The sequence below is a fragment of the Phascolarctos cinereus genome, unplaced genomic scaffold (genome assembly GCF_003287225.1).
Source record: "Phascolarctos cinereus isolate Bilbo 61053 unplaced genomic scaffold, phaCin_HiC Scaffold_9;HRSCAF=440, whole genome shotgun sequence".
Lineage (NCBI taxonomy): Eukaryota > Metazoa > Chordata > Mammalia > Diprotodontia > Phascolarctidae > Phascolarctos > Phascolarctos cinereus.
Window position 1 is genome coordinate 157,608,071 of NW_027556402.1, and position 13,712 is coordinate 157,621,782.

Below are 13,712 nucleotides of genomic sequence, written 5' to 3' on the forward strand. Positions count from 1 at the left end.
ATTCCTCTGTCCACTCACCAAGCCACCACCCTAGCACAGACCCTCATCACGTTATGCCTAGGCTATTGCACCATTCCTTTTATTTGATCTCCTTGCTTCAAGCCTGTCCTTTCTCCATTCCATCTTCTACTCAGCTGCTAAAATGACTTTTCCAAAGTTTAAGTCTGACCATGTAACTTTCTAACCCTCTGCCCCTCAATACACTATCCTCCAATGGCTGCCTACTAAATATAAAATCCTGTCATTTAAAGCCTTTCACAGCCTGACCCTTTCCTACTTTTTCAGTCTTTCCTTCTTTCTGTGCATTCTACAAACCAGGTACGTTGGCCTTCTTTCTTTTCCTCACATGCAACACTACAGATCCTAAGTGTGCTTTTCATTGGTTGTTCCCCATATCTAGAACACTTTCCCTTCTTGCCATTACCTCCTGGCTTCCCTCAAGATTCAGTTCAATTTCCACCTTCTTAAAGAGGCCTTTTCTAGTTGGGGTCAAACCTGCCCTCACCTCCCCCTACTCTTCACCTGTGCCTTCCCTCTGAGATTACTTTCATTCATACTGTTTATATCCAATGCATGTAGTGCTTTTGGCAGGTTGTCTCCCTTATTAGAATATGAGCTTCTTGAGAACAGGGACAGTGCTTTTTTACTTTCTTTGTATCTCTAGTGCTTAATATAGTGCCTGAAACATAGAAGTGCTTAATAAATGTGTGTTGATTGATTTCTCAGTTCTCTACTTTTTCTGTGTCCCATTTCTCTTTTAGAAAATTTCTTCTAGGTCACCATTTCCCCATACACAGCCTAACTTTATTTAGGTTAATGGAACCCTTTCATGGGTTCACAGTAAACATCGGCATATCATTATCAGCACCTGTTGGCATCTGTACTTTTTGTTTTGGCTTTTTGGGGAGGCAGTCGGGATTAAGTGACTTGTCCAGGGTTACGTAGCTAGTAAGTGTCAAGTGTCTGAGGTTGGATTTAAACTCAGGTCCTCCTGACTCCAAGGCCGGAGCTCTATCCACTGCACCACCTAGCTGTCCCAGCTTCTGTACTTTTAAAAGAACAAAAGCTGTGTGTTCTTGGGCAAGTAATTTAGTTCTCTGGTTCTCAGTTTCTTCACTGTGAAATAAAAGGGCTAGACAGGATGATATCTGTGGCTCTAAATTTCTATGATGTTACTGTTCTTTAAAAAAATTTTTATTGATGTTTTCTTTTTTTTTTACATTATTCTCATTTCCCCAGTCTCTTTTCCCTTTCCTATCCCAGACTTCCATGCCATATAAAAGCAATATTTTAAAGACAGTTTAAAAAAAAAAAGGAAAAAATCAGCATAACAGATTAGTACATAAAAAAGTCTGGAAATATATGCATTGTGCAACACTTATGTATTTTCCACTTCTACAGAGGGATGAGTATCTTCTCCTTTATTTCCTTTTTTTGGCCTTTCATGTTCTTTATGATTTTGCAACATTCACTTGATTTGGTTGTGTGTGTGTGTGTGTGTGTGTGTGTGTGTGTGTACGCACGCGCACAGGCATTCTTTAGGTTTTTTTTTTGGTTTTGTTTTTTTTGGTCTTTCTATTTATGTTTTTTGGTCATTGTGTGTATTGTTTTCTTGGCTATGTTTACTTCCCTCTCCATCAGTTCATGTAGCCTTTTCCATATTTCTCTGTATTCATCACAGTTGTCATTTCTTAGAGTGAAATACTACTCCATTACATTATGTACCATAATTGGTTTATCATTCCTCAGTTGATGGGTAACTACTTAGTTTCCAATTCTTCTCTATCACAAACAGTGCTGCTGTAAATATTTTGTTGTGTCTTCGTACTTTCTTATCAATGTCCTCCTTGGGATATAAGCCTACTAATAGAATATATGGGTGAAAGTCAGTGGACATTTTAGTCACTTTATTTGCATGACTCCATGTTGTTTTCCAAAGTGATTGTAGCGATTCACAACTTAGGCAATGCACCAGTGTGCCTGTCTTCTCACAAACCCTCCAACGTGGACTATTCCCATATTTTGTTGTCTTTGCCAATTTACAAAGTGTGAGATAAAACTTCAGGGTTGTTTTGATTTGCATTACTCTCTTTAGTGATTTGGAGTATTCTTTAATGTGGTTGTTAATAGTTTGCAATTCTTCCTTTGAACATGATGCAGGGAAGAAAATATAAACATTTGGAAGGGAAGAATTCTTCCCTTGGGTGGATGGATGGATGGATGGATGGAAACTATAAAAATATTAATATTAGAAGTATGTTGTGACTTAATAAATCAGAATTGCCTTCATATATTAATGTGGACAAACCATTAATACGGATAATATGAAAGATTAAACCAAGAAAGGAAACAGGAGCAAAGTAAAGTAAAAGGTTTTGATTAGACATAAAGAAGAGCTACTTGACTAACTATGTAATAAAATTTACTATTGAAGGCACAAAATCTCCATCTTTACTGGATATTTTATATGTTCACCTACTTAAAGCTAGAGGCCTTGGCTCTTTAATATATTAAGGGCCCTTGCAGTTCTCTTCTGTGAAACCTCTCTAAACAAAAAGCTGCCTTTGAGATTTTTTTTTTATTAACTCCTGAAATAGAATCCTTCACACAGTAGGTACTCAGTAAAGGTTTGTTGAATGAGAGGATGGATAGATGGATAGATGAAAAATCATAAAAACATAAATGTCAGACTTAGATGCGTAATTTGGGCTAGTGCTAGAAGTGGAGGAGATGAATTAGGATGTAAAGACATTTGAAATAATATTCTCTCATTTCCCTATGTGCCGAGAGGAAAGGGCTGTTAGGGGAAAGGAGACAGTATGACGATGGCTTGATGAGAAGACTTGATTCAGGTCACATACTGTTTTTAAGGCCATGGTAACTTTCCAGGTTTTAACAAATAAATGTTAATTTGATTGCATTCCCTGCCGCCATCATCAAGCCAGTTCAAGTACTTTCTTTCTATTCAAAGATGTCTTCTGTAGTCCAAGGGAAATCCTGCTTCCCAGCCTAAAAATTTTAGAGCCATAACCCCATAAGGGCTTTGTATCTGGTGATCTCCCATCCCACTTCACCCCCACCCAAAGTCAGAAACCATGAAATGTCAGATATTTATAGTAGAAGTGGCAGCAGGAAAAGAGAATTATAGGTGATAGCTCTAATTTTTATATTTTTGGGTTTTTGAAAATGAGTGTTCTTGGCTATAGTAGGTATCATAAGACACCAAAATATAATCTCTCTTTTTGAAATTTAGAAATCCACAGTTGCTGCCGTAGCCTTGAGAGTGGGACAGTGGTAGGAGCCAAAGCCATCCCTTCAGTTCATCTCTTTATATAAGCAAGTTTTTCTGGGTACCATGGCTATATTTGTAATCATTTTCATACTTGAAGTGGGTGACCTTAAAGTGACACTTAAAGTGACCCACAAACTTGAAATCTTTGTTGTAACACAAAGCTTCTTTACATAAACACAACCTGTGGTTGAGACTAAATAAAGTTTTATTGGAGTTGAATTGAAACATTGTCTGATTAGTACAGTTGATTATTGATGTTACAAATATATATACATATGTATATATATTCATAACATAAATAACCATATGTTATAAATAAAATTATAAACTCATGTTAATGATTTTATAAAACTGACCTATTCAATATGCTTTCTTCCTTTTGGTAAAGAACTCACTCCAGCAAAAGGACTGTCAACTTGGAATACCTTTCACACATGCGGGATGCACTTGTTTTTCCTTTGACATTACGTGGGACAGAAGGTGTACAGAATGTGGTTGAACTCATGGACACATATCATCTCATAAGAGAAGACTTTGAAAATATCATGGAAATGAACATTTGGGGAGGCAAACCGAGTTCCTTTTCTAAGTTGGATCCCAAGGTAAAATTCACAACTACTTACACTTCCATTAAGCGTATTTTTATTTATCACATAAATACATAAACAAAATTAAGCATTTAGCAGAATTTGGGAATCTACCTCCTTCATTATTAATTCCAAGCTACCAAGTACTCTTGGAGGAAATAGTGCTGATTGAGTCCACTTATCATCATAATAGCAATACCTTTTATTTCCTTGTCTGTAAAATGCACAAATTGAACTAGATAGTCTTTCCAGTCTCTTCTAGATTCTCTATTCTTCCTCAGTTAAACCCTCACTGTTGCACAGCATTCTCATTATTTATCTATCATTGACTTTATATCCTATTTCTCACATTTATTCTAAATGTTGTTCTCTTTTCTTCTCAAATCCCAACTCTTTCCTCTGTCTCATCATTTTAGACAGGTGACCTTACCTTCTTTGTTACAAAGAAAATGTAGATTGTTCAGCTCCATTTTCTCAGCTCCCTTTTTGAACTCCTGAAGCTCTTCTGAAAAGTATAACCCTTCCTCCATGTGTCCTTGATCCATTTCTTCCGTCTTCTCATTCACCTTGTTCCATCAACTATCTCCTACCTTTCTCATAATAGTCATTCTTTCTCTCTGAAATGAACGCCTTATTTTTCTCAGCCTCCATACCTATTTAGATATACTGCATTCTTAGAACAGACAAAAAAAGGGGGCAGCTAGGTGGCGCAGTGGATAGAGCACCGGCCCTGGATTCGGGAGGTCCTGAGTTCAAATCTGGCCTCAGACACATAACACTTACTAGCCGTGTGACCCTGGGCAAGTCACTTAACCCCATTGCCTAGCCTTAAAAAAAAAAAACAGACAAAAAATATCCCAGAAGCTTTTCATTAACTTTGCCATTTCTTCATATCATAGCTTCATCTTTTTATTCTCTTTTACCACCAAATTTTAAGGTATAGATATACACGGAGACATATAGAATAGTTTATACTTGCTGCTTCTTCTTGCAAAAGAACTTTTCTCCTCACCACTGCTGAAGATACTTTATCCAAAGTTACTAATGAATCACCCCCTTCATTTTTATTTTCTTCCTCATATCTTTTTTCTTTGTTAACTCCTCATCTTCCTCCCATTGTTTGCACATGGGTATCTTACAGTGTTTTGTCTTCAGACTTTTCTTTGTCACTCTCCTTTGGTGAGCTCATCTCATTACTTCAGTTACCATTTTTATGCAGATTAATTCAAAATGTGTATCTTTTGGTCACGCAGGCCCTAATCTTTCTCCAGGACTCCAGTTGCAACCAGCTATCTTTTCTCCATCTAGTACCTCAAACTCAACATGTCTGAAACTGAATTGAAAAAAGCTTGTCCCTGCCTCCTCCTACCTTCTGTATTTTTCTTGGCACCAGCATTTTCCCAGTCATCCAGGCTTATAATATTGGCATCATCTTTGATTTCTCCTTCTACTGTACTAGATACAGCCAGTCTGTTGCCAGCTCATTAGTTTTATTCCTGTAATATTTCTCAAATCTCTCCTGCCATTTCCCCCCTCCCCCCTTTAAATCTTTCTACAGCGACCCTTGTTGTGAACCTCATCTTTCCATGCTTAGACTATTATAAGAGTTTTATACTGGTCTCCTTGCCTCCTGAAATTCCTCTTTGCAAACCATTTTCCAAACTGCCTAGGTGGCACAGTGGATAGAGCACTGGCCCTAGATTCAGGAGGACCCAAGCTCAAATCCAGCCTCAGACACATAACACTTAGTAGCTGTTGACCCTGGTCAAGTCACTTAACCCCATTGACTCACAAAAAAGCAAAAAACAAAACAAAACAAACTCCTGCCCCAGTAATCTTCCTGGTGTACCACTTTGATCGTGTCATTTTTGCCTCAGACACTTGTCGCTTAACCTCTCCGTGCCTCCGTTTCTTTGTCTGTAAAATGGGAGCGATAATAGCACTTACCTCTTAGGGTCATTGTGAGGATCCAGTGAGTTAACATATGTAAAACATGTTGTAAACCTTCAAAGTTCTATATAAATGGCAGCTGTTATGTTATCATTATACACCTTCCACTCAGAATCCTTCAGTGGCTTGCCTTTGCCTACCAGTTTCCAGGCTTCCATTTTTGCTTCTTCAGCCAGTCTGTCTCACACTGCTGTCTCTTACCTCCCTATCAGATACCCTTAGGCTATTCCTCTGTCTGCTTCCTACTGCTCTGAGGCAGGCATTCCAGGATGTATCACTACTAACCCAAAGGTTGGATCTTGAAGGAGAACTTTGAACAAACTAATCTCTAGCATCATCCCTCAGTGAATCTCTCCAACCACTTCTACTGTGCCTTGACTCTCTACTCAATGCTTAGCATACAGCCCTCCACCCCTACTCCCCAATACTCTTTCCACCCCAGGGATTCTGAACCTTTAGCTGCTGAAGTATACACCCCCCCCCCCCCGTCTACTTCCTCCATCGTATTCCCCCTTAACCCTGCTATCATGAATCACACTCCACGTTCTCCCTCACCCCCTTCTGCTGTACTTCTTGGAATCTTTACTCATTAACTAATATCTTACCATTCTAAACCTTTCCTTCTATCTGAAGTTTAATGTTTGGCTGTCTTTTTCTTCATTCCAGTAAGTCAGAAAGCACTTATTAAGTACCTGCTATGTGCCAAGCACCGTGCTAAGTGCTGAGGATAATAAGAAAAGTAATAAACAGTCCCTGTTCTTAAGGAGCTCATAGTCTAGTCAGGAGGCAGCCCTACCTGCTGCTCTCCTACTAAGAGACTTCAGTATACATATTAGTGCTTTATCAGCTATCAGTTTTGAAATCTACTAAATTCCCATTAATTACTCCTTAGCTCCATGTCTGATAATACACCAGAGATAGCCGATACTTATTCTTCTTCATCTTTGATACAAAGCCTTTGACACCGACAGTTCCTCTCTTCTGGGTACTGTCTCCTCTTCAGGTTTTCAGGATGTTATTCTTTTCTGGTTTTCTTCCTATACCTGTTTGGTCTCTCCTCAGTTTCCTTTGTTGGCTCTTCATCCAAATCCCTCATTGTGAGTGATCCCCCAAGCTCTGTCCTGTGTCCCTTTCTCCTTCTCTGCCGTCTTGCTTGGTAATTTGATCACCTCACATGATATCGTTTATCATCTCTATGCATATGGTTCCCTGATCTAGATATCTTAGTTGCCTTTTGGATGTCTGGAACTAGATGTTTCTCAGCTTCTCAAACTAAACATGCCTGAAACAGAACTCATATATTTCCACCCCAAACCATTCCTCTTCCCAACTTTCCTAGTACTGTGGAGGAGACCACTATCCTCTCAGCCACTGAGGCTCATAACCTCAGTGTCATCCTCATTACTTTACTTACCCTCGACCTGTATATCTAATATGTTGTCAGATTTTACCATTTCTACCTTCAAAACTCCTGTCAACATGTAGTTTGATGAAGGTCCTCATAACTTCTTGCCTAGGCTAATGCATTATCCTTCTCTTTGGTATCTCTCTCAATTCTCTTTCCGTTTCAGTCTACTCAGCTGGGAAAATAATTTTCCTACAGAGCAGGTCTGACCAATTACTGAGCTTCCCCCTCTTCCCTCTTCCTTACATAGTAAACTCTGGTGGCTCTCTGTTCCCTTCAGGATCGGGAAGAACATCTCTGCTTTTTAGAGGTCTTCACGTCCTGTACAAAAATATATTGGCTCTTTTTGTGGTGGAAATGGTCTGAAACTATAAAGGGGTGCTTATTAGTTGGGAAATGGCAGAACAAGTGATGATGTATGAATGTGGTAGAATAATACTATTGTGCTGTAAGAAATGATGAAGGGGATAATTTCAGAGAAACTAGGGAATTTGTATGTGAACTGTTACAGAATGGAGGGAACAAAATCAGGAAACCAATTTCTGTAATGGCAATAACATTATAAAGACAAACAACTTTGAAAGATTTAAGTATTCTTATTAATACAGTGACCATCACAGTTTCAGAGGATTCATTCAGGACAACATATGCCACCCACCTCTTGATAGAGAAGTGGTTAATTAAGGTTGCAGGTTGAGACTCATTTTTAACCTGGTGGACACGAGAATTTGTTTTGCTTAACTATGCCTATTTATTACAAAGATTTTGTTTTTCTTTCCCCATGAGGGGAGGGCTAGAGAGGTGAGGAGAGAAAGTGGACTTTCTGTTAATTAAAAAAAAAAAACACCAAAAACTCTACATTAAAAAAATTATAGGCCAACCAGTACGTTTATTAAAAGTGACTTGAAGGGGCCGAATAATGGATAGAGCACTAGTCCAGGAGTCAGGAGGGCCTGGATACAAAATGCACCTCAGACACTTGCTAACTGTGTGACCCTGGGCAAGTCATTTAACCTCAGTTGCCCTCCCTTTTCCCCCCTCAAAAAAGTGACTTGGAAAACACTTCAAAAAACTGTGTTTGGGCTGCTCTGCCCTGAAGTCACAAAGAAATAATTGAGACTCATGTTTTTTCTCTCTATGCTTATTCCATACAGGTTAAGGCAGCTTTTACACGAGGCTACAATAAAGAGGTGCATCTCACACCATATTCACTTCAGGTAACAAAGACATCTAAGCACAGTGGAGGACCATCATTGAGTTCAGACTACAGTGACGAATTAAATGAAGATGAATCCCAGTCTGATGAAAAGGACCAAGATGGTATTGAAACTGATGCTATGATCAAGGTATTTTAATTTTTGATACAAGTATTTCATGTTATACTTTTTTTTTTAACAGAACCTATGATTTCTTTGGTGTAGGAAGTCCCTGGTGAGGCACTTCTCTACCAGTGCAGATTAGCATTGCCTGGAGTACTAAGAGGTACCCTTTATGATGCAAAGGCATGGCTCGAACCCACATTTTCTTGACTTTTGGGTCAGCCCTCTCTGTAATCATTACAAAACACTGCCTCTCATCCTGTAATATGCTGCCCCCCTCTCCTAGTAGGTACATGGAGCACAGTGTGCTAAATACTTAGAGATACAAATATCTGTTAGGCACAAGAGTAGCGTTCTCCTCTTGGTGGTTCTTTCTTCTCTTTTCCTGTTAGGCAAAGGAAGACTTTTTTGGATCCTTTGCTCCTCTTTAGTGTTTTTATGAGAGGGACTTGTGATAGTGCATGCTACAAGGGTTACCCCAGAAAGGAACCAGGAAGAGACAACAGGCCTCGACCACTTGAGTCATGGCAGGGGGTTGCCCTATGCCTTGCAAATTTTATTTAAAATTAAAAATTTTTTTTTTTACATGCTTTTGTAATCTTTGTATCTACTGCCTTCTTTTCCCCCAATTGAATCTCAACAGAAAAAAAAAGCCTAGAAAAATAAAACCCCCATCATTAACATGCATAATCTAGTAAAGCAAATCCCCACGTTGGCCATGCTCCCAAATGAAGGTAATGATTAAAAGACTGGAAAGCAAGTTGCTCATTTTCATGCAGATAGCAAGAATCAGGGGGTAGGATTCAACCCCAAGTTTCCTTGATTCCAAGTCCGGCATTCTGTCCACTACCTTCAGCTGATCACTCCTTCATTTTCACTCTGCCTTCACGATCCCCCATTCTGAAATGACTTGCTAATCACACCCTACCTAGTAGAGAGTCTTCTTTCCTTCTGCCTCCTTCCTGAACATCTTTTTCCTCTGCACTGCAGCCTCCAGTCCCTTTCTGCCTCCCTTTCCTCCTAGTCCATTACCTTGCTCTGGCCTTCCCTTCCTAGTTCTAAACTTAGAATGAATTAACCAGCTCAAGTACATCTGTACTGTTCCCTGTTCTTAACTCTTGTTAGTCCTTTATCTTTTCACTGTTGGTGTTATTAGCATTTCTACAATTAAATCAAATAATGGGTGTTGGGAGAGAGGGGATCCTTCATTGGGAAAGCTTCTAGAATTGTACTTTACAAATACTGATAGCTCTTGACTTTAGATATAGATGCAGATGTGTAATGAGGCAGCTAGGTGGCACAGAGAATGTTAGAGTCAGGAAGACCTGAGTTCAAATGCTGCTGAAGGCACTTGCTGGACAAGTTACTTAACCTCCCTCAGCCTCACTAACATTTACCTTTCCTACCTGCAAGAATCATATGCTATATCAGATGTAATGTGCTTTACAGACCTTAAAGCTCTATATAATATATTTATATATAAATGCTAGCTATAGGTTTTTGGTCATTTTGAAGAAGGGATGGACCATCCATATCTGTGCTTCTGAGCATTTTTATCGTAAATGAATGCTATAGTTTAGTGAAGGCCTCTTTTGCTTCTATTAAAATAATTATGTGAATTCTGTTATAAAATTATGCTAATTGTTTTCTTAATGTTGTACTATCTGTGAATCAAACTTGGTCAAAGTGAATTATTTTTTGGAGTCTACTTACGTGGATTTAAAATTTTTACTTTTCCATAACTGCCTAGAATAGACCAGATTTGATTTACCCTGACAATAAGCTTGATTAGTAGATTATAAATTGACTCTTAATCGGATGTGGTAATGCTTATGTACATGTTTTTTGTTTGTTTGGTTTTTTTTTTCCAGCAGAAAAGGACATCTTCAAAGTCTTCAAAACCAGAAAAAGATACAGAGAACAAAAAAGCAAAGGGGAAAAATTCAAAAAAAACCCAAGTAAATTGAGTTATCCCACATTGACAACCACTCTGTCATAACTGGTGTTGGTTGGAGCTTCTGGACAGAGCCTTGTATTGATCAGAATTGTGGCTTGGCAGTAATGTTACTGTTGGTGCATCTCATTCACAGAACTATGGCACAACTAGAAGGGTGTAACCAGTTGGCTAAAAATGCTCCTCTTATAGAGGGTGGTTTGACTGCTTGTTCTTCCACTTTTCAGCGGCAATATAATTACATCATTCTGCTTCAAAGCTACCATGTAAAATTCTTAGGAAATGCAGGCTTTGGGGTAAGATGCTAGTAGTCAAATATTAACATGCTTAGGTTCATCAATAACATAGTAACTTTGGAATGGATTGCATTCTAATAGCCTTCATAGGGCCAATGTCTTTTTTTTTAAACTAGTTACTATTATGTGGTGAAATTTTGTAAATAGATCGTAATGAAAAAACCACTACCCAGATGTGGGTATTTCTTTTGTATATTGTCAAATATGTCACAAAAATCTGCAATAAAATTACTTTTACATGATAAGTTAAAAATCCATTTGTTTCTTGGCTTATGGTTATATTAAGATAGCATGTTTTAGTATATATTTGATATTCTGTTCTGTCTGTAATTTGAAAAAAAGTTGAAAAATAATAATATTTAGTTACATTTATTAGTATGTGAGACATAAGTTTTATTGGAGTCTCTACCATGAATGGAATTAGGCTATATGTTCTAAAGCTTGTCAGAAAATGTCAAAATTTCTTTACTGTCCTTCATGAAGGCTTTGATCCTGTTTGCCTCTAGTTGCTCCCATTTAATGCAATGACCTTGTAAGACTGGAATATATCTTTATCATGTACATATTTTATAACATATTTTATAACCATATTTTATGGTTATAAGTTTTTATGCACAATCATTTTTAAGCCTTGTATCCTGTTAGATTATAATATTCAGGACAGGGACTTCTGTTAGTCACCAGTTTTAACTTATCCCTTTTATATTTTAATAGAGTTTTGATATGCTGCCTTTCTCCTCTGACCATACTGTAAACATTCAAACTGCCATCAAGATGTGTATCTCTCTCTTCCCCTGCTTCATATACCTGTATCTCTAGCAGACCTAACTATGGTGACATTCTCTTTTGAGTGAGTCCAAGGAATAGGACTTAATTCTTTGGAGCCTCTGGTAATGAACAGCCTCACCCTGCTAAAACAGCATATTATTCTTTCATAGTGAGAATACTATTCTCTCTACTGACTGATTATAATTTTTTTCATGACTTAGTAGGTGCTTATTAAGTGGCTGTGGCTGAATTCTTCATTCTGCAGCCAACGTGGTGACAGACCTCTCAGAAATAGACTGGTACTCAGGTGATAGTGCAGTATCACTGCTGCAAGCAGGATAGTATGTCAGGTGCTTTGTTCAATTATGTACTATAAAATGATTCAGCAATATGAATCATTTATTTATGATTATTGGTGTTTCAAATCAGGGTTAAGTTAGTAAGTCTGCTAAGCACTTCCTAGTTAGAAGCTTATTACAAACTTATGACACCAACGCAAGGCATGATAATGCTTATGTACATTTGTTTTTTCTTTCCCCGTAGAAAGGAAAATCTTTAAAACCTTCAAACTCAGGGAAAAAAATATAGAGAACAAAAAAGCAGGAAAGGTTAAAAAAAAAACCCTACATTGAAATGTATCTTATTGCTAACTACTCTTTAATCACTGTAATAATTTATACTTCACAAACCTGATGATGTGCTTCCCTTTAGAGGTCACAGAATAAAAAGAGATAAATTTCAAATATCCACTCATGAATTTAATTTTAAAGTCTATATTTCAAGACATAAAAATATCAAAATGTAAATGTTTATAAATCACAATATAGGAGACAGAATTGAGTGAAAAAAACTCACGGAGTGAAGAGTAAGGATAGAAGGAAGAGTGAAGGATAATAAAAAAAATATGAAGAATGCAAGAAGGGACCTTGAGATGTCAGCTTTCTTACTGTTTCCAGGAAAGACTGTTCACAAAGCCTCTTGAGAGACATTTCAATTACCCTGGGAATACGATCTAGCTTCTAATATCTGTTAAATCTTTAAATTTTCCACCATGTGATTGTGGTGGAAGGAGAGAATAAAGCAAATGCAAATATTTGCTAGGAAATAAAGCTAAACACTTAACAGCCATAATATTATTTATACTTGCTTCCATTTCTTTCGTCTCAGTTGGAAAATGACTATGGTAAGGTTCTGGTCACTGTGCAACAAAGTGAATGAAGCACAATCCAATAGACATTCTGCTAGCTGAATCTTGTGTCAGGAAAGGCCCAGGTAATATAGGTAGGAAGTCATAAAGGTACAAAAAAGGTAAAGGTAAAAAAGGTAAAAAAAAAAAAAAAGAGGAAAGTATTGTTAGTAGTGAGTAGGACAGGGTTGAAAACAGCTGCTTTTAAGGGATGTTGAGTTGCATTCTTCAGTGAATTACTGAAGCACACCATAAAACTATTTCTATTAAGAAAGCCAAACATTTCTTGGGGCAACTGCTTCTTGAATAAGGAGACTTCAAGAAAGTGTGATCTTCTTTTCTTTAAAGAATAATAAAAACAAAAGTTTGAATATCACAAATTTATAACTTGAGATAATTCAATTTAGGCAGGATCCAATTCCTCTAAATTACTTATGAAGAAAGTATTACTAAACAAATTAATACAAGAAAAAGTTTGGAGGGGTTGGGGGAGGACAGATGAGCATCAATCTCCCTCCCTCACTTGCTGACAAAAAATGGTTGTCTAGTCTCTCTTTGCAGACCTTCTAGTCATGGGAACTTAAGAAATGCTGGACCAAGGAAGGACACCTAATTAGGAAAAAGCTGATATGTATATTTGTGTAGTTGAGATTATTCCTATGAGACAAAACAGGCATATTTCTAACTTGATTCAGTGCCACCTAATACATGTGGAATGTTTAGTTCAGGGAATCTTAACCTTGTTTTCTGTCAGACCCCTTTGTCTGACTGGGAAGCCCATGAATCCCTTCTCAGAATGTTTTTAAATTCATAAAATATAAGTACTTAAAAAAGAAACCAATTACATGGAAATACAGTTCATAAGACATAAAAAAGAAAAAAGTCGATGGTTCCCATATGAGAACCTTTGGTTTAATTTCTGTATTACTTGCTGATAGTGGAATTGGGTTCTCTA

The 13,712-nt window shown here is 37.6% G+C and overlaps 1 protein-coding gene across 6 annotated transcripts in view; it reads left to right on the top strand.

The window, feature by feature from the left end:
• Nucleotides 1–11,048, top strand: part of RFC1 (replication factor C subunit 1) — a 97,955-nt gene extending 86,907 nt beyond the window's left edge. For 5 of the 6 annotated variants that reach the window (XM_020991632.2, XM_078148195.1, XM_020991622.1 and 2 more), the window contains 3 exons: nucleotides 3,681–3,894; nucleotides 8,389–8,580; nucleotides 10,425–11,048. In XM_020991632.2, the coding sequence (XP_020847291.1) occupies nucleotides 3,681–3,894; nucleotides 8,389–8,580; nucleotides 10,425–10,520 (502 nt within the window). In that variant the 3' untranslated portion in view covers nucleotides 10,521–11,048. The remainder of the gene's footprint in view (nucleotides 1–3,680; nucleotides 3,895–8,388; nucleotides 8,581–10,424) is intronic. The other variant, XM_020991604.2, reaches the window with a different exon arrangement.
• The last annotated feature ends 2,664 nt before the right edge of the window (nucleotides 11,049–13,712 follow it).